This window comes from Neoarius graeffei, chromosome 21 (assembly GCF_027579695.1).
Source record: "Neoarius graeffei isolate fNeoGra1 chromosome 21, fNeoGra1.pri, whole genome shotgun sequence".
Lineage (NCBI taxonomy): Eukaryota > Metazoa > Chordata > Actinopteri > Siluriformes > Ariidae > Neoarius > Neoarius graeffei.
Genome location: NC_083589.1, coordinates 19,622,950 through 19,643,616, shown reverse-complemented (window position 1 = coordinate 19,643,616; position 20,667 = coordinate 19,622,950). Strand labels below are relative to the sequence as shown.

General features: G+C 42.4%; 1 protein-coding gene across 1 annotated transcript in view; it reads left to right on the top strand.

Moving 5' to 3' along the window:
* Window positions 1–20,667, top strand: part of LOC132869944 (leucine-rich repeat-containing G-protein coupled receptor 5-like) — a gene marked incomplete at its 3' end in the record, with an annotated part of 250,936 nt that overhangs the window by 105,072 nt on the left and 125,197 nt on the right. Inside the window, exon 4 of the mRNA XM_060903511.1 lies at window positions 2,819–2,890. Coding sequence (XP_060759494.1) covers window positions 2,819–2,890 — 72 coding nt within the window. The remainder of the gene's footprint in view (window positions 1–2,818; window positions 2,891–20,667) is intronic.

Here is a 20,667-nt window from a genome sequence, read left to right as displayed (position 1 = left end):
AAGCTGCTCAAAAAGTTTCCATAAATGCATTTGTCAGCTGAACAAAGCTAGCTAAATAAGCATTAGCCATTATAGGCAACTACTCAGTAAGAATGTTACCTAGATATCTAGCATAAGCTAGCTAGTTTCTTGTTGTATATTTTAGGTGAGCTAAGTAGGTTTGTTAAAGCAATATAAATTAAGCAGGTTTAAAAAAGCTGTTAAATTCTGAGTTAGCACACCAAATGACAGTAAGCTACTTAGCTGAGATAAAATGGGCATAGCAAAAATTGAGCTTCTTGGACCAGTTATCTCTCCTAACTTCCTGTAACCACAGCCATCTTCAGTTGGCTTGTCTGATTCAATAGTATGAGTCTCTTCATTTAATGTCTAACAAGTTTGGAGTCACTTGAGCGATCGTTAATTCTCCTTGCAGAACATTTTAAGCTAGCTTTTAGCTTTTCACTCAAGTTCAAATCCAGAGACTGAGCTAATCATCACTAAATATTGAGTTTCTTTTTCTTTAACCATTTCTGTGTTGATTTGGAAGTAATTTTGGCTCATCATTTTGTTGAAAGTGCTATCAAATCTGAACCTCCTATCAGAGGAAACCAGGTTTTGGGGCTAAAATATCCTAGTGCTTATCAGAATTCATGATGCCATCAGTCTTGAACCACCAGCTCCAAAACATCATCGATCCATCAACATATTTTGGTATCAGTGGCTTTTCCTTGTATACAGTCCACTTTTAGCGTCAAACATGACCAAAATGTTGGATTATGTTCGCAGTTGACTACAGCGCATGATGCTAACTGCAGTTCTAATGAAGTTTAAGTACTGCATATTGTGAGATGCTCTTGGAAAGGATCCAGCTTGTTGTTATAAAAGTGGCATTTAACAGACTGATTTTGAAACTTGATAAGAGGTTTATTTCAAGTAAAATTCCAAATTAAAAGATAAATGTCAGAGTGCAAATTGCCACAGTAACTGATTTAGTCTGGTTTCTGGAACTCTGGATTTTTGGAATTCTGTGTTAACAAATTGGCGTTATTAGCTAAACCTGCTTTCTGTAATCCCACCTGTTGTGTCACTGTTATGACTGGTTTCTGAAAACAATTACTGGTTCAGCAGACTGGTTTTATTTTTACATTTGGTTTAAGCAAATATAGAAAGAAACTCTCAATCACTGTGATAAATTCACAATGTGCTTTAGTACAGGGTGCACTATGGTTTGTAGAGTATGTGACAAATGAGGTACAATGTGAATCGTACCTCATTCATGTTAGGCTGGGGGGGAGCCATGGGCTAATGGTTAGAGAAGCAGCTTTGGGACTATGGCCCTGTCCACATGGCAACGGATTCAGGTGACTCCGATACAATTGCTTATCGTTTAGGCCTGGCGTCCACACGGCACCGGCGTTTTGGGTGCCCAAAACGCAATCTTTTTGAGAACGGGTTCCAGAGTGGAAAGATCTGGCAACGTTGCCGTTGTGAAGTGGTCTGGATGAGTAGAACGGATTTGTTTATGATGACGTCACAACCACATGACTGTGAGTGCTTCACGCCGGGTAGAAGTGTAATGAACTCGATGCGAGTTGTCAACAAATCCTATAACTTGGTTCATGAAACGCGCTTACAAAATATTTTCACTGTGAATATTTATTGTGTAATGGTGCAAAGTGAGAGAGAGAGAGAGAGAGAGAGAGAGAGAGACTCTGCCCTTAGGGCAGAGTCAATCCCGCCAGCAAAAATAGGGAAAAAAAGGAGCGATCTCACCTCTTCAAATGCTGGTTTAAGTCCTACAATACATTCCTCAAAAAGGGCGTAGAAGAGCAAATTAATCCAGCAACGTGTAGCATTCAATTTATTCCGGACCATTAAAGATGCCGCCTTCCGCGTAGAATCATACATCATCCTCGCCGCCATATTGGATAGGTCAAAGCGGAGAATAAAGATTCATGTGCTGCGTTTAACTGTACCAACAGGTTTACCGTCCAAACGAGATCACATGGGATTACCTTTCACAGGTGAGAAACAACAAATTAATCCATCAACGTGTAGCATTCAATTTATTCCGGACCATTAAAGATGCCGCCTTCCGCGTAGAATCATACGTCATCCTCGACGCCATATTGGATAGGTCAAAGCGGAGAATAAAGATTAGCTGCGTTTAACTGTACCAACAGGTTTGCCGTCCAAACGAGATCACATGGGATTACCTTTCACAGGTGAGACTGGAAAAATACTTTTCATTGTATTTGGTCATTATAATGTAATTTTACGAACAGATTTTCCTGACTTTGTGGCTAATATGAAGTCTCGCGCATAATAGTTTATGCGCATGCGTCCTTACTTCTTCTATTGTTCTGTTGTCTCCGAAGGGACCGTCTTACAGCGCCCCTAGAGGTGTGGCATGTGTATTGCATTGTTTTCAGCAAGCGTTGCATTGCCATATGGACCTGATATTTTACTGATCGTTGCCCATTTGGACGCGATATATTTTTAAATAACATCTCGTTGCCGTTGTCGTGTGGATGTAGCCTAAAACATTGTCAGTTTGATTCCCTGGATCAGTAGGAATTGCTAAGGTGTACTTAAGCAAGGCACCTAACTCCCAACTGGCTGCTCTGGGTATGTTGTACTTAACTCCGGATAAGCAGACAAAGCATCTGCTAAATTCCATTAATGTAATCTAATGACAGTATCTTGAGTCTGTTATCTTTTAGTATAATCTTAATTGGTGGCTTCCTTTAGCTGGTTTCCTGTGACTGTTCTTTTCTTTAACCTTCTATGGACCCTGATGCTCTCTTTTTGCCTTTTCTCACACATTCCCACACAGAATGCTCCAAAACAACCAGCTTCAGGAGGTCCCCAGAGAAGTCTTTAAGAGCCTGCAAAACCTTCATTCACTGTGAGTACATAGGAGCACATACATATGGCTTAATGTCTTTCAGACACACTCTCTCTTTTCTCTTCTCTTCTTGTTTTGGTTACAGATTGACCCCCTCAGTGCCAAGGCTCCGTTAATTATCATATGAAACAGAAGGTGGGGGGATGGGAGCTAAGGAGAAAGTGACACAAAAGAGCGGACCCTTAGACTTCTCCAAATGTATTCAGTCCTCATGAGGCTTCACCTTTGATCAGTTTAAAAAAGACGGAGAAAGGGTAGTACGGGAGGCTGAATGAAGATTATCTTTCAATGCATTTTTGCTAGAACCCATCTGCTCACTTTATCTCTTTCTCATCTGCTTCTTCACTCTCAAATACATGCAAACTGTCAGCCCAAGATCACATTAATCCATAAGCACTCCTCTGTACAGCACTCTGCCTGGCAAAAGGAACAGGGTGGTCATTGTTTGAGTATGTTGTCTCTTTGGGTGTCTTTGGTAATAGTTGTCCAGGAAGAGAAGAAATGCTCCCTTTCTTTGGCCTTTGTTTTCTTAGTGATTAAAATGAGGTGAGTGGGGTGAGCTGCAGTCATGGAGGGTAGATAGGCTATCTAGTTTCAACTAATTTCATGGTGATTATGCAATCAGTTAAAATGATTGACACTTTAAATAGGGTAGTGCCTTACAATATCCATCTGTGGTAGTTATGTTATAAATTGAACACACTCAGTTTAACAAGAAAAGGCTAATCATATACCAGCATTATAATGAATGTTTCATCAAATCACCATATTGAAATGGTACACTGGTTGTCTTTACGTATAAGTTATACCTGTAATCATCATCCATCCATCCATTATCTATACCGCTTATCTGTCGAGATCGTGGGGAAGCTGGAACCAATCCCAGCTGACTTCAGGCGAGAAGTAGGGTTCACCATGGGCAGGTCTGCCAAGCTATCACTGGGCTAACACAGAAAGACAGACAGCCATTCACTCATATCACACCTCTGGGCAATTTAAAGTAGCCAGTTGACCTAATCCACATGTCTTTGGACTGTGGGAGGAAACCAGAGCTATACCTATAATCATGCTTCAGATAATGATCTCATCTCATCTCATTATCTCTAGCCGCTTTATCCTTCTACAGGGTCGCAGGCAAGCTGGAGCCTATCCCAGCTGACTACGGGCGAAAGGCGGGGTACACCCTGGACAAGTCGCCAGGTCATCACAGGGCTGACACATAGACACAGACAACCATTCACACTCACATCTACGGTCAATTTAGAGTCACCAGTTAACCTAACCTGCATGTCTTTGGACTGTGGGGGAAACCGGAGCACCCGGAGGAAACCCACGCGGACACGGGGAGAACATGCAAACTCCACACAGAAAGGTCCTCGCCGGCCACGGGGCTCGAACCCGGACCTTCTTGCTGTGAGGCGACAGCGCTAACCACTACACCACCATGCCGCCTCAGATAATGATATCTAGCTAAAATAAATAACTCTACTTCACGTTGTAGCACAAAATAGAAAGGGTCTACATGGTCCTAATTGGTACTGTTAGAACCAGAAAAGGTTGTAGTTTTATGAGCAACTTAATTTTGGAGGTGAACCTGAACAAATTCCTGGCTGCTGTGTACTCGCTGCGCACAATGCATATGGCACAACGTGCCACCCACCTCTGCCGGCTCCAGCACTGAAAGTGAAAGTGCCTATTTAGTATTGCCATTATTTAGCCTTGTGCCTACCAGGTGAGGTTACAAAGATGACAATTACGAAGAGAGCTATATTTATCATAACTGTGAAAGTTGAACACCAAATCAGTAAAAAAAAAAAAAATGAATAAGCAAATTATGATTTGTACAGTGTATTAACTTCCTGTGTTCCAGAAAACTGCTTGAGCAGTTGTTGCTCTTCTTCTTCTTCTTCTTCTTCTTCTTCTTCTTCTTCACAAGCGACTTGGCTTGAATATTCGTCCACCCTTTTCTCCGTGACTATAGGTTCTAAATCATTCTCAGACAACCAACCAAAGACTGAGGACGAATCTGAAGAGCTTTCGTCGTCTTTTTCAAAAGAATCAGTATCAAGAATGCATGCCATTGCAGAGAATAGTATAGAGTCTGTGTGAACACAAAAGAAGGCAGTAGCGCATATGATGTCGCACATGCAGTGCCGCTGACCTGTAAATCGCTGGGATCCAATAATGGTGGACAAGCTTTTAGTGATTTTTGGAACAGAATTCAGACGCAAAAAAATTATTTTTTGGACCAATTTTTTATTTATCGGTGAATTTTACAAGCTTTTTGAGCATATCACACACAGAAAACACAGGATTTTATGATGTAATTTTCGTTAGACTAGCACTTTAACCAAACCAAATAGTGCATTCTCTCAGCAAGGCTTCATGTAGCTCTAAGGTTGATTGTAGCAAGATAGCTGCTAAACGACAGCGTGCCCAAGGGGTACAGCAGGAGCCAGGTTTAATAAACCCTAAATTTGAACTTGGATTGCGAGTTAAATGAACCTTACATACAGCACCTACAGCAATCAGTTCCAGCAGATTATAATTTCTGTGTTTCAAGTGAACCAACTCTCAAGAGAACCGCCCTCATCAATGAAACACTGAACAATTTATGAAAAAAAGACTAAGTAAGTAAGTAAGTTTAATTTGTATAGCACATTTAAACACAGCATACACTGACCAAAGTGCTGTACAGAGTCAATATTTAAAAGACAAATGATCAAAATAAAAATAAAAAAAATAAATAAAATAAAACTATAATAATAACAACAATAACAATAAGCTGATGGTTAAGGAAAGGCCAAGGAGTAGAGATGGGTTTTTAGCCTAGATTTAAAGGCAGAGATGGAGGGAGCAAATCTGATGTCCGGTGGGAGCTGATTCCAGAGGCGTGGAGCAGCAACAGAAAAAGCTCTGTCACCTCTCTGCTTCAGCCGCGAGCGAGGTACATGAAGAAGCCCTGCGTTAGAGGATCTTAGAGACCTTTGGACTGAGTGGGGCTGTAAAAGGTCATTGATGTAGGCTGGGGCCAGCCCACTGAGTGCTTTAAAAACAAATAATAAAACTTTAAATTGTATTCTGAAAAAGACTGGGAGCCAGTGCAAGGAGGCCAGAATGGGAGTGATGTGCTCACATCTCCTGGTGCCAGTTAAAAGACGTGCAGCTGCGTTTTGGACCAGCTGTAAACGTCTAAGTGAGGTTTGAGGGAAGCCAAGATAAAGGGAATTGCAATAATCCAGTCGTGATGTGATAAAAGCATGAATGACTATTTCAAGATCGTTATGAGATAGGAAGGATTTGAGGTGGGAAATCACTCTGAGTTGGTAAAAACTATTTTTGACCACAGTGCTAATTTGTTTGTCAAGACAGAGATCAGAGTCAAGGAAGACACCCAGGTTTCTGGCAGAGGGTGTGACATGAGGAGTGAGGTGACCTAAATCATTCACTGTAGTGCATCTTGCCTTGGAGGGACTAAAAATAATGACTTCAGTCTTGTCACCATTTAGCTGGAGGAAGTTGTTAGCCATCCAATTTCTGATGTCTTCAAGACAGACAAGGAGAGATTGGATGGAGTCCCTAGATTTTAAGGGCAAATACAATTGTGAGTCATCAGCATAAAGGTGAAAGGAAATGTTGTGCTTTCTAATGATGTCACCAAGTGGGAGCATGTAGAGACTGAAAAGCATGGGACCCAAGATGGACCCCTGGGGGACCCCATAGGAGACAGAGGCAGTTGATGAGGAGAAATGGCCAATAGAAACAGAGAAGGTCCTATGTTTAATTTAGGACCTGAACCAGAGAAGAGCAGTGTCCCTGATGCCCACCTGCTGGTCTAGACGGCTGAGGAGGATGTTGTGGTCAACAGTATCAAATGCAGCGCTAAGGTCGAGTAAAACCAAAATGGCATTATCACCAGAATCTAAAGTGAGGAGCAGATCATTAGTTACTTTAAGCAGGGCTGTTTCAGTGCTGTGAAGGGATCTGAATCCTGACTGAAAAGGTTCAAGTATGTTATGGGTGGTCAGAAAAGGAATCAGCTGTGACAGTATAGCTTTTTCTAGAACTTTTGAAAAAAAAGGGAGCTTGGAGATGGGGCGATAATTTTGCAAACATTGGGCATCGAGGTTGGGTTTTTTAAGCAGGGGTTGGACGACTGCATGCTTAAAAAAGGTAGGGACAGTACCAGATGTGAGACATGAATTTAGAATTATTTGAATCGATGGCCCAACAGCATCAAAAAAGATTCATAGGATTCAAAGGATTCATAACTCAAGTAGAAAATATTGAATATGTGAAGAATTAATATATTATCATAATTTGAAGATATTTGTATATTTTCAGGGAAAATCAAAGTGAGTTTCCAGGGTAAAAAATGCTGAGCAAGTGAATATTAGAGTATAGAGTTGCATGAAACCTAATTTATTTATCCAGGGCCACATTCAGAGATGAGATACAGAGGATCTAATTTCAAAATTGTGCACATTAGTATTCAACTGTCAGATGCAAGCACTATTCAGAAATTAGGTGAGAGTACAACAAAGCATGTCTCAGTTAAACCTGATGCTGAACTTGAAAACAACTTGTGCACATTTTCACAGAAATGTGTGTAACACAGGTCCTGATGTTGACAGTGCAACATCACATGGCATACTGACTCACACGAGTTATTGGTCACTCCTGCTGCATGCACATGCCGCACACTCCATTAGTTTGCAACAGGAACAGATCTTGTATAAAGTTTGGACCAATATTTTGGTCGTAATATTTTGTTTGAATTCAACACTTTTAATAGTTTGAGCTGTCTGGGTTTACAAAATAGAATTGAAATGAATTCTGTGATAGTACAAAGATTCAACCTGATTTTAAACCCAGGTTTATTTTAGTTTTAGTAAGAAGGCTAAGGCCCCTAAAATGTTTCGGGAGCCTCCACCATCACCATGATTCCTCCAAGGAATCATCCTTAGCAATATTTCTGAGATGAAAGAAGGCTATCCTAGTAATAAGATCTACTACTTCTTCTTTCGGCTGCTCCCATTAGGGGTCACCACAGCAGCTCACATATGCAAAGAGGCTGGCACTGTCGTAAAGCATCATCCTACATAAAGGTTAGGTGTATTATCAATAATATTATCAACATTTAATCTTCTGCCATTTGTTGAAGGGAAGGGGTGTTAAGCAATCACAATATACTACTACCCTCAGACAGTTCAGGAACATCTGGAGATTTCCATTCCAGGAACCAAGCTCAAAGAGCAGGTTAGTCAACTCAAGTCAATTTGGCAATAGAGATTGTCGCAAAGCAACTTTACAGAAAAATATACATTTTAAAGATATGAATTTGTCCCTAATGAGCAAAACTGAGGTGATGGCACCAAGGAAAAACTCCCTGAGATGACATGAGGAAGAAACCTTGAGAGGAACCAGACACAAAAAGGAAGCCATCCTCATTGGGATGATAATAGATAGTGTGATTATAAATGACTTGCTTCTATAACTGTGTCTTATATGGTCAAAAAGTGCAATTGTGTAAGCAGGATACTCATTATAATTTTGACATGAAGTCTAGTTTAATAAAGTTATCAACTCTTCACTGATGGAGACTTGAGTGCAAAAACTTTAATGAAAACTGCACTCCTAAAGCTATTGTGACAATTGTAGTCCTAAGCCATTGTAGCAAAACCGTTTGTATTAACAGTCCAAAGCCATCTTCTAAGTGTAGTTTTAGACTGTTCATATTGGGCCATCCTCCACAGGAGCAAAGTGATGAGAACTCCAGCTAGAAGTAGGGCATCAGGATGGATCAGCAGGTCTGTACAGCAGGAGAGGTCAGCATTACTGGTATGTCAGAAGTGGTAGCATTTGTAGCTTGGCACAGAGAGAGAGAGATGGAGAGAGAGAGAGAGAGAGAGAGAGAGATGCACACGCAGATTGTTAGGTATGCTCATTGTCATGTTATGGTCAGGAACCATGAACAATGTACATTGAGTGCAAGCAGGGACTCCAGCAAGACTAGCTATGACAGCATAACTAAAAGGGAGAGCCAGAAGGTAACACAGACATGAGGGTGCCTTGGGATATAAAGCAGCCAGCCACTCCACCGTCAAGAAACCTGAGTGAATTTATGAGAGTGGGCGGTCGACAGCATCCATACATCCCAGTTTATCAAAACACTTTATGCCTGATAACCCTTCAGATCTGCTCCTTTACTTAATAAAAGGTTATTAACAAAAGGCTTAGCTGAACAAATATACTTTGAGTCTAGACTTAAACACTGAGGCTGTGTCTGAGTCCAGAACACTACTTGGAAGGGTGCTCCATAACTGTGGGGCTTTGTAAGAAAAGGCTCTGCCACCTGTTGTAGCCTTCACTATTTGAGGTACCAACAAATAGCCCGCATCTTTTAATCTAAGTAGTTGTGGTCACAAAATACCAGAAATTCACTCAGGTACTGTAGCATGAGACCATACAGTGCTTTGTAGGTCAATATTTATTTTATAATAGTTTGTTTGTCTTTATGATCAATGCAAAATTTGATTGGGAGCCAGTGCAGTGTGGATAAGACAGGAGTGATGTGGTCACATCTTGTGGTTCTAGTAAGGTCTCTTGCTGCTGCATTCTGGAATAACTGGAGCTTGTTTATGCACTTACTAGTACATCCAGACAGTAAGGCGTGACAATAATCCAACCCAGTGGTAACAGAAACATGAACTAGTTTTTTGTGCATCGTGTAGGGACATTATGTTTCTTATCTTAGCAATATTTCTGAGATGAAAGAAGGCTATCCTAGTAATAAGATCTACTACTTCTTCTTTAGGGGTCACTACAGCCGCTCATATATGCAAAGAAGCTGGCACTGTCATAAAGCATCTTACTCTGTCATGCCAACCACCTGCATGTCCTCTTTCACCCCATCCATAAACCTCCTCTTTAGCCTTCCTCTTTTCTGCTTGCCTAGCAGCTCCATCTTCAGCATCCTTCTCCCAATATACTCAGCATCTCTCCGCTGCATATGCCCAAATCAGCTCAATCTCATCTCTCTTGCTTTGTCTCCAAACCATCCAACATGGGCTGTCCCTCTAATATACTTGTTCTTAATCTTGTCCATCTTTGTCACTCCCAACACAAATCTTAGCATTTTAACTCTGCTGCCTCCAACTCTGCCTCCTGTTTTTTCATCAGTGCCACAATCTCCAAACCATAACATGGCTGGTCTCACTATCATCTTGTACACCTTCCTTTTCACTTTTGCTGGTAGCCTTCTGTTGCAAATCACTCTTGACACTCTTCTCCACCCACTCCACTGTACCTGAACACTTTTCTTTTCCGCTTCCAAAGGAGCCTGCGGTTCCTCTCACTCCTGATTACCTTCACCGGGAAATGCGGATAAACCGAAAGTTCACAAACTGTGTGAAACTGTAAACCTGGACTGTACCGATATTTTTGAATTGTTTATCCTCACTGATTACCTGTATCCTTGGGACCTGCCATCTTTCTCATGGGTGTGCTAGCATCTCTCCGGCCTAACTCGAGCCCTCTCTGCCGTGGATGCTGTTGACCCCTGGTGTGCTAGTGTATAAGTCTCCACTTCCTCACTGTTGTACGCTCTTTGTAGCATTTAGCCAGAATTGGTAGTTTCCCCTGCCTTTTCTGATAAGTGCTGGTGTCTGGTATCTGGTAGTTGGCTTATCGGGATTGTCAATCTGGCTGTGAGTTTCTGCTGGCTCTCACAGTGTTCTATGGGGAGTTAGAATGCATCCCGTCATGTGGATTATTTACAGCTTCTGCAGCCTTTCCAGCACACCGCATTTGGCTATGGATCTGTGCTATTCTCCGGCGGACTTGTTAAAAATGAACTCATCGTCACTTCGTCTGTCCCCTGGAATTTACAAACTTTGTGCCAGTGTTGGGATTGCTCGTCAGCCCCGGTACCTGCACCAAGGCTGTCGCCGTCAATTCCAAATTCAGCATACACTTGACAGCGCTATCCCCATTGTGGTGTTGACATTCCCCACGCGATTGTCGGCTTGCAATCGCAGAGTTGGGGACATAGACTCGCGAAATCTTTGGCGCCTGGCTCCTCCACCACTACGCACGGATCTTATCCTGGTGCACTGGACTCCTCGCTCCCCCTCAAAACCACACGCACTGGCGAAGTAAATGCAGGGAATCTTCATTCACTACCAGCCTATATGAACTTAACATTATCCCCGACACCAGCGGCTCAGCCATCACCGATCAGCGTCGCCCTAATAAATGTCCGATCCCTGACAAATAAGACTTTTATTTTAAATGGCATTATAATATCTCGTCAACTGGATTTTCTATTTGTAACCGAGACTTGGCTTACTGTTGATGATCACCTTTCACTTGGTGAACTCTGTCCCCTCATTTTCGTTTTTTAAGCTCACCAAGGACTTCTGGTCATGGAGGCGGTTTAGTCACCGTTTTCAACAACTCATTTAAATGCAGATTTCTTCCCACCAGCGCTTATTCCACTTTTGAGGTGCAACTCTTATCGATTAATGGCCCTGCCCCTGTCCTATGTCCTCTAGTGTACAGGCCTCCCAAAGCCTCCAGCACTTTCATTCAAGAGTTTTCTGACCTTTTGTCTGTCATGGCCTCTCATTCTAATAAGTTGTTAATTTTAGGTGACTTTAACGTTCATGTGTGTTGTCCAAATAAGCCCATGGTGAGCGAATTTTTAAACCTGGTTGACTCTTAATTTAAAGGGATAGTTCGGGATTTTTGACATGAATCTGTATGGCATCCCCATCAATAGTGTCGTGCAAACACACTGACTTACCCCTGACAGCATCCTGTGAGTCCAGTTCTTGTCCAGTTTTGGTCCAGACGAAAGTAGTCCGGCAAGTTTGTTGGGGTCACGAAAGTAAAACGTTTTTCGTCTCAAAACAGTATGTGTTCAAAAGAGTGATATATTTGCATCACAAAACCGTTGTCAAATAAAAAGTCAGACCTCGAAATCGCTTGGCACTATTTTCTCTCCCTTCTTATCACTGCGCGCTGCCGCCAGGTGACAGCCACAGCTGTTTCATTCATTGTTTACTAGTGATGGGAATTTCGGCTCTTCTTACTATAAGGAGCCGGCTCTTTCGGAAGATTTTTTATAATTATTTCTCAAGACTTGTACATTCACATCGAGTACACATATCAATGCAAATTAACACGAAGGGATTTACTAGACCAATTTATATCTGGAACTATTTTCAGCCACAGCACAGGCAAAGCACTGCTGCAGGCGCAAAGACACCGCGCAGCGCCTGAAAACGGGTGCGCAGCGCCTGAAAACCCGTTTTCAGGCGCTGCGCGGTGTCTTTGCGCCTTCCTTTTCCTACCTATTCCTTTAATTGCTGCAATCAACTAGTTAATTCTGATTCTATTTCTCCTCTCAGTTATAATCTGTCCTGCTTTTGAAAAGATCCTCTCTGGGGGGACAGATGCTGCCACTATACACATCCTCCGTGCCATCACGTGTGTAAGCCGTGGATAGGGTGCAGCCTTGGTCTCCCACCAGCTTAGTGGGTCTGCGTTTTGCTGTCACCTGGCGGCAGCGCGCAGTGATAAGAAGGGAGAGAAAATAGTGCCAAGCGATTGCGAGGTCTGACTTTTTATTTGACAACGGTTTTGTGATGCAAATATATCACTCTTTTGAACACATACTGTTTTGAGACGAAAAACGTTTTACTTTCGTGACCCCAACAAACTTGCCGGACTACTTTCGTCTGGACCAAAACTGGACAAGAATTGGACTCACAGGATGCTGTCAGGGGTAAGTCAGTGTGTTTGCACGGCACTATTGATGAGGATGCCATACAGATTCATGTCAAAAATCCCGAACTATCCCTTTAACCCAATTAGTATCTGGCCCTACACATCAGAAAGGCCATAAACTTGATCTTGTCCTGTCATCTAGTGTTCCTGTCTCACACTTTGTCATTTCTGACATCACTTTGTCAGATCACTTCATGATACAGTTTAAATCTCTCTGGTCCTCCTCCTATCCCTCCTCTCCCATCATCCCCTGCTCTTTTACCCGATCTATAAACTCAGCCACTCCACAGCTTTTCTCCAATTCGTTTTCTGACTGCCACCTACCCCAAATCACCGAAGCCCTAGCCACCTGCAGCGACACCTCCGAGCTTGTCAATCTTTTTAACTCTACTTGCGCCAACATTTTAAATGATGTGGCCCCTCTCAAGTCTCGGAAAGTTAGGTCCAATACTACACCCTGGCTTAATGATTCCACCCACACTGCACAACATGCCTGTAGATGGGCTGAATGTAAATGGAAAAAAGACAAACTACAAGTATCATATGATCTTGCAAGACTACCTAAAACACTACCAACTCTCTGTACAGAGGGCACGAAAGGACTATTTTAGTAACCTCATAAACAAAGACGCAAATAGACCCAGAGTGCTGTTCAAGACAATCAACTCTCTTTTAAACCCAGCTGCTCCAGTTACCTCTGCTTCCAGTAATGAAACATGTGAGAAATTTTTTAAATTCTTTACTGAAAAAATTGACACCATAAGGGCAAACATCCCACAGTCACAGTTTGATTTCACAGATAGTCCCCATCCTGTTAATGTTCTCCAGTATTTTACACCAGTGACATCCTCCCAACTGTCTGAGGTGATTTCACAGATGAAGCCCACTGTCTGTTCCTCAGACATCATTGATTCGTGCCTTTTTAAAGATGTTTTCCCTTCCATTTTCCCCCTGATTTTAGCCATAGTTAACAGCTCGCTAAATAATGGTGTTGTCCCTTCTTGTTTTAAACATGCCACTGTATAACCACTTTTAAAAAAGCCAGGCTTAGATCCTTGTATCCTAAAGAATTACCAGCCCACATCCAAGCTACCTTTTTTGTCTAAGATCTTGGAAAAGGTGGTTGCTTCTCAGCTTTTATCCTATTTGAACACGTTTGAATTTCAATCTGGTTTTAGAGCTCTACACAGCACCGAGTCTGCCTTGCTGAAGGTACTCAATGATATCTTGCTGTGTACTGACTCTGGGTCCAGTGCTGTTTTTAGTCTTACTTGACCTTAGTGCCACTTTTGATACAATTGATCATGACATCCTTTTAACTTGCCTGAAGAACTGTGTTGGTCTACAGGGCCCAGTTTTAAATTGGTTTACTTCATACCTGAAGGATCGAACATTTTCTGTTCAATTGGGAAACTGCACATCATCCTCGACGCCCATCAAATGTGGTGTCCCCCAAGGTTCAATTCTATGCCCTCTTCTTTTCTCACTGTACATGCTACCACTTGGCTCAATTTTACAAAAACACAACATTCAATACCATTGCTATGCAGATGACACACAGTTGTACCTGCCTGTGACAACAGACAACACCTCACTAACCAATCTGTTCACCTGCCTGGATGATATTAAAATCTGGATGGCTACTAATTTTCTTCAATTAAATGACAATAAAACTGCAGTAATGGTATTTAGATCCTCCTGTTCTGTAGCCAGCCTGACAATTGCACTTGGCCCCCTATCTGCGAATGTTCACAGTACAGTGAGAAATCTTGGCATTTTAATGGACAGTTCACTGAGTTTTAACAGTCAAGTCAGCAGTGTGGTGAAGGGAAGCTTTTATCAGCTCTGAACCAAAGCCAAACTAAAGCCACTCTTATCTTCTACTGAGCTTGAAACTCTCATTCATGCTTTTATTTTATCCCGTTTGGACTATTGCAACTCTTTGTACACAGTTTTAACCCAGTCTAACATCAATAGGCTGCAAATGGTCCAAAATGCAGCAGCTAGGCTTTTAACTGGTACTAAAAAGAGAGAACATACAGTGGTGCTTGAAAGTTTGTGAACCCTTTAGAATTTTCTATATTTCTGCATAAATATGACCTAAAACATCATCAGATTTTCACACAAGTCCTAAAAGTAGATAAAGAGAACCCAGTTAAACAAATGAGACAAAAATATTATACTTGGTCATTTATTTATTGAAGAAAATGATCCAATATTACATATCTGTGAGTGGCAAAAGTATGTGAACCTTTGCATTCAGTATCTGGTGTGACCCCCTTGTGCAGCAATAACTGCAACTAAACGTTTCTGGTAACTGTTGATCAGTCCTGGAAATCAGCTTGGAGGAATTTTAGCCCATTCCTCTGTACAGAACAGCTTCAACTCTGGGATGTTGGTGGGTTTTCTCACATGAACTGCTCGCTTCAGGTTCTTCCACAACATTTCCATTGGATTAAGGTCAGGACTTTGACTTGGCCATTACAGAACATTAACTTTATTATTCTTTAACCATTCTTTGGTAGAATTACTTGTGTGCTTAGGGTCATTGTCTTGCTGCATGACCCACCTTCTCTTGAGATTCAGTTCATGGACAGATGTCTTGACCTTTTCCTTTAGAATTCGCTGGTATAATTCAGAATTCATTGTTCCATCAATGATGGCAAGCCGTCCTGGCCCAGATGCAGCAAATCAGGCCCAAACCATGATACTACCACCACCATGTTTCACAGATGGGATAAGGCTCTTATGCTGGAATGCAGTGTTTTCCGTTCTCCAAACATAACGCTTCTCATTTAAACCAAAAAGTTCTATTTTGGTCTCATCCGTCCACAAAACATTTTTCCAATAGCCTTCTGGCTTGTCCACGTGATCTTTAGCAAACTGCAGATGAGCAGAAATGTTCTTTTTGGAGAGCAGTGGCTTTCTCCTTGCAACCCTGCCGTGCACACCATTATTGTTCAGTGTTCTCCTGATGGTGGCCTCATGAACATTAACATTAGCCAATGTGAGAGATGCCTTCAGTTGCTTAGAAGTTACCCTGGGGTCCTTTGTGACCTCGCTGACTATTACATGCCTTGCTCTTGGAGTGATCTTTGTTGGTCGACCACTCCTGGGGAGGGTAACAATGGTCTTGAATTTCCTCCATTTGTACACAATCTGTCTGACTGTGGATTGGTGGAGTCCAAACTCTTTAGAGATGGTTTTGTAACCTTTTCCAGCCTGATGAGCATCAACAACGCTTTTTCTGAGGTCCTCAGAAATCTCCTTTGTTCGTGCCATGATACACTTCCACAAACATGTGTTGTGAAGATCAGGCTTTGATAGATCCCTGTTCTTTAAATAAAACAGGGTGCCCACTCACACCTGATTGTCATCCCATTGATTGAAAACACCTGACTCTAATTTCACCTTCAAATGAACTGCTAATCCTAGAGGTTCACATACTTTTGCCACTCACAGATATGTAATATTGGATCATTTTCCTCAATAAATAAATGACCAAGTATAATATTTTTGTCTCATTTGTTTAACTGGGTTCTCTTTATCTACTTTTAGGACTTGTGTGAAAATCTGATGATGTTTTAGGTCATATTTATGCAGAAATATAGAAAATTCTAAAGGGTTCACAAACTTTCAAGCACCACTGTATCTCACCTGTCTTGGCTCATCTCCACTGGCTACCAATTAAATATAGAATCAACTTTAAAATTTTACTTTTTGTTTTTAAAGCTCTCAACAGTCTTGCTCCATCTTATATAACAGAGCTTTTAACTGCCTACTCTCCCCTAAGGTCACTCAGGTCATCCTCCCAGCAACTCCTCACAGTCCCCCACTCATGCCTCAAAAGCAGAGGTGACCGGGCCTTTTCTGTTTTTGCCCCAAAGCTTTGGAATAGTCTCCCACCCCACATCAAATCCTGCCCAACCATTGCCAGTTTTAAATCTAATTTGAAAACCTATCTTTTTACCCTTGCTTTTAGTTCAGTCTGACATAGTTTTTCTTTTTCTTTTTTATCCTGTTCTTATTTTAATCTTATTGTTTCTATTTATTCAAGTCATATTTGTTGTTTTGATTTCTATTTATTTACTTATTTTAATGTGTGTATTTATTGATCATCTTTGTTTGTTTGTTTGTTTGTTTGTTTGTTTGTTTGTTTGTTTGTTTCACCAGGGGAAACATATCGCCTACCAGCGTTTTTCAATGTGCCTAATAAGTAACCGAATTGACTGGGTAGACTTATTTTTTGAGGCTACATACATTATATTAGTATGAAGAACTTCAAACGTATTGAATTTATAACCAGGTTTTTGTGTTACACCTAGAAAATCATTATAAATAACCGCAATGCCTCCTCTTCTACCAGTTAGGCGAGGCTGGTGTATATAACTGTATCCAGGAGGACTAGCGTCGCTTAATGCTATATATTCATTTGGCTTCATCCATGTTTCTGTTAAACACAGTACATTCAACTCCTGATCAGTAATAAGTTAATTAACAATTATGTAGGGGGAAGTCTGGGCATCCAGACTTCCCCCTACAGAAACTATACTGCTCTCATTCTCACTAACCCTCTCTAGAGTCTGGATGCACACCTCTAACACTGCAATCTTCTCCATCAGAGAACTAACTAATCTACACTTATCACAAATAAAGCTGTCACTAATGATGGAGGAAGACTGACTAAACATCCTGCACTCAGCACACTGAACAAGCTGAAAGTGTCCATTATGAATGGATTTACATACCTTAATTGAAGATCTGTTAATATTAATGCAGATCCGATGTGGATGGCCTCCACTTGCAGTCTTTGCATGGGAGGAAAAAACTTCCGGTCTTGGCATTCTCTGAAAAAATTTAAATGCAGAAAAAGGGAATGTGAAAGGACAATCAAAAATGAAAAAGATAGTTGAAAATTATTTGTAGAGAACATAAAAAGATTAGTGATTAACGCCAACAGTCGCGGAACAAAGACTTGTCGCAAGCAACTCGAAAAACAGGAAGTACGCAGAAACGCAGAATGTGCATGCGCTCTCTGTCAAAATGGTACAAGGTGCCTCTAACCTTGCTCTCCACACTTCCTCTCTCGGCACCCTGTCATATGCTTTCTCTAAGTCCAGAAAGACACAGTGCAACTCCTGACCTTCTCTGTACTTCTCCATCAACATTCTCAGAGCAAACATTGCTCCTGTATTGCTCTTTCCTAGCATGAAACCATACTGCTGCTCACTAATCACCACCTCTCTTCTTAACTTCTTATCTACTATTCTTTCTCATAACTTTATGGTGTGGCTGATCAACTTTATACCTCTGTAGTTACTACAGCACTGCACATCACCCTTATTCTTGAAAATTGGTATCAGTACACTTCTTCTCCACTTTTCAGGCATGCTCTCGCTTTCCAAGATTGTGCTAAACAATCTAATTAAAAACTCCACTGCCATTTCTCTGAAATATCCCCATGCCTCGATAGGTATGTTATCCGGACCAACTTCCTTCCCATTTTCATCCTCTTCATAACTGTCCTTACTTCATCCTTACTAATCCACTGCACTTCCTGATTCACAGCCCCTATATTCAGATTCACAATCCCCACACCATCCACCCTTCTCTCTCTGTTTCTTCATTCATCAGCTTCTCAAAGTACTCCTTCCATCTTCTCAAGACACTCTCCTCACTTGTCAGTACATTTCCATCTTTATCATTCATCATCCTAAACTGTTGCATGTCCTTCCCAGCTTGGTCCCACTGTCTAGCCAATTGGTACAAGTAATATTATCTACATGAGCTTCAAATGAAAGACTGGAGTAAATGATCACCCCAAGGTCTTTTCCTGCTGCATTTGAAGAAACAGAAAGGCCATACAGAGTTACTGTGTAATTAGAAAACCTACTCCTAGCTGCATGTGATCCTAGTATAAGTACTTCTGTCTTGTCAGAATTAAGTAGAAGGAAGTTAATAAGCATCCAGTGTCTAATGTCCTTTACACATTCCTCAATTTTATTAAGTTGGTGTCTCTCATCTGGCTTTGTAGAAACATACAACTGTGCATCATCAGCATAACAATGGAAGCTAATACCATGCTTATGAATAATATTACTCAAAGGTAACATATATAAAGAAAAAAGCAGTGTGCCTAAGACAAAACCTTATGGAACAAACTGTACCTGAGTATGCATAGAAAAATCACCATTTACTACAAATGAACTACAAATTGATAGTGATCAGTTAAATAAGACTGCAGCCAGGAGAGTGCCATTCCTTCAACTCCAATTACAATTTCTAATCTTTCAAGAGTGTGATCAGTGGTGTCATAAGCTGCAATAATGTCAAGCAATCAAAGCAAGGAGACACAGCCCTGATCAGAGGCCAGTAGTAGGTCATTTACTACTTTAACCAGTGCTGTCTCTGTGCTATGATGAGTTCTAAATCGTGATTGATACATTTCATGAACATTATTCCTATTAGGTATGAGCATAACTGCTGTGCCACAGTTTTTTCTAGGATCTTGGAAATAAAGGGGAGGTTTGATATTGGTCTATACTTGGACAACTGACAGGGGTTGAGGTCAGGTTTACCAGAGGTTACTGTGGCAGCTTACTCTGTGAAGCTGACCTGCTCATTGACAGGTTTATGTGAAATAAACCGGGCTTTAAATCTCAGTCTTCACCATTGTAGCAAGTGTTCTAGGTGGGTGGAGCACAGAAGCACGGCAGGCCAGAACTGAGTTCTCAATAACTCTTTTATTGTCAGCTTTTCAGCTTCTACATGTTTACTCATACACACACATGCCACACACATGTGTTCTGGTTGGGAGAGCTCCCTTCCTCCGCGCTCCCTCTCCTCTTATAGGGCATGGTCACTGGGGAAGACACACAAACACAGGTTAATTCCCGTCAGGTGCAGTGATTCCACCACTTACCTTCCCTGACTCCACTCTCCATTCACAGACCGACGCTTGACCACGCCCCCGCTGCCACATACCCCCACCACCCGACTCAGGCCAGGCAGCCGTCCGGCCTGCAGCCTCTGCAGTGGCTCCACTGCAGTTCCCCCCCGACGGGAGAGGAAGTCCACCACAACCATCTGCGCCCCCGGCCTGTGGACCACCTCGAACTTAAATGGCTGGAATGCCAGATACCAACGGGTGATCCGCGCGTTGGCATCCTTCATGCGGTGGAGCCACTGCAGGGGCGCGTGGTCCGACCAGAGGGGAAAGGGCGCCCCAGCAGATAGTAGCGGAAGGCGAGAACCGCCCACTTGATGGCGAGGCATTCCTTCTCTATGGTGCTGTACCTGCCCTCGCACACCGACAGCTTGAGGCTGATGTACAGCACTGGACAGTCCTCCCCCTCCACCTCCTGGGACAGAACAGCCTCCAGCCCTCTGTCTGATGTGTCCGTCTGTAACACAAAGGGGAGAGAAAAGTCAGGGGAGTGTAACAGTGGCCCCCCACACAGTGCAGCCTTTACCTTAGAGAAAGCCCGCTGGCATTGCTCCGTCCACTGGACCGGATCTGGTGCCCCCTTTTTAGTGAGATCAGTCAGCGGGCTGGTGACGTCCAAATAATTAGGTATAAGCCTACGATAATAGCCAGCCAGCCCCAGGAACTGCCTCACCCCCTTTTTGGTCTTGGCCTCGGGCAGGCCGCAATCGCTGCTGTCTTATTGATTTGGGGACGCACCTGCCCATTGCCCAAGTGGAAGCCCAGATACCGTACTTCCACCCGCCCAATCGCACACTTCTTCGGGTTGGCTGTGAGACCTGCTCACCTCAGCGACCCCAGGACGGCCCTCAGGTGTTTTAGGTGCCGCGGCCAGTCATTACTCTAAATAATAATGTCATCCAAGTATGCGGCCGCATAGGTGGCATGGGGGCGGAGGACCCTATGCATAAGCCGCTGGAACGTAGCGGGCGCCCCAACCAGCCCAAACGGAAGTGTGACGAACTGGTGTAAGCCAAACGGTGTGGAAAAGGCCGTTTTC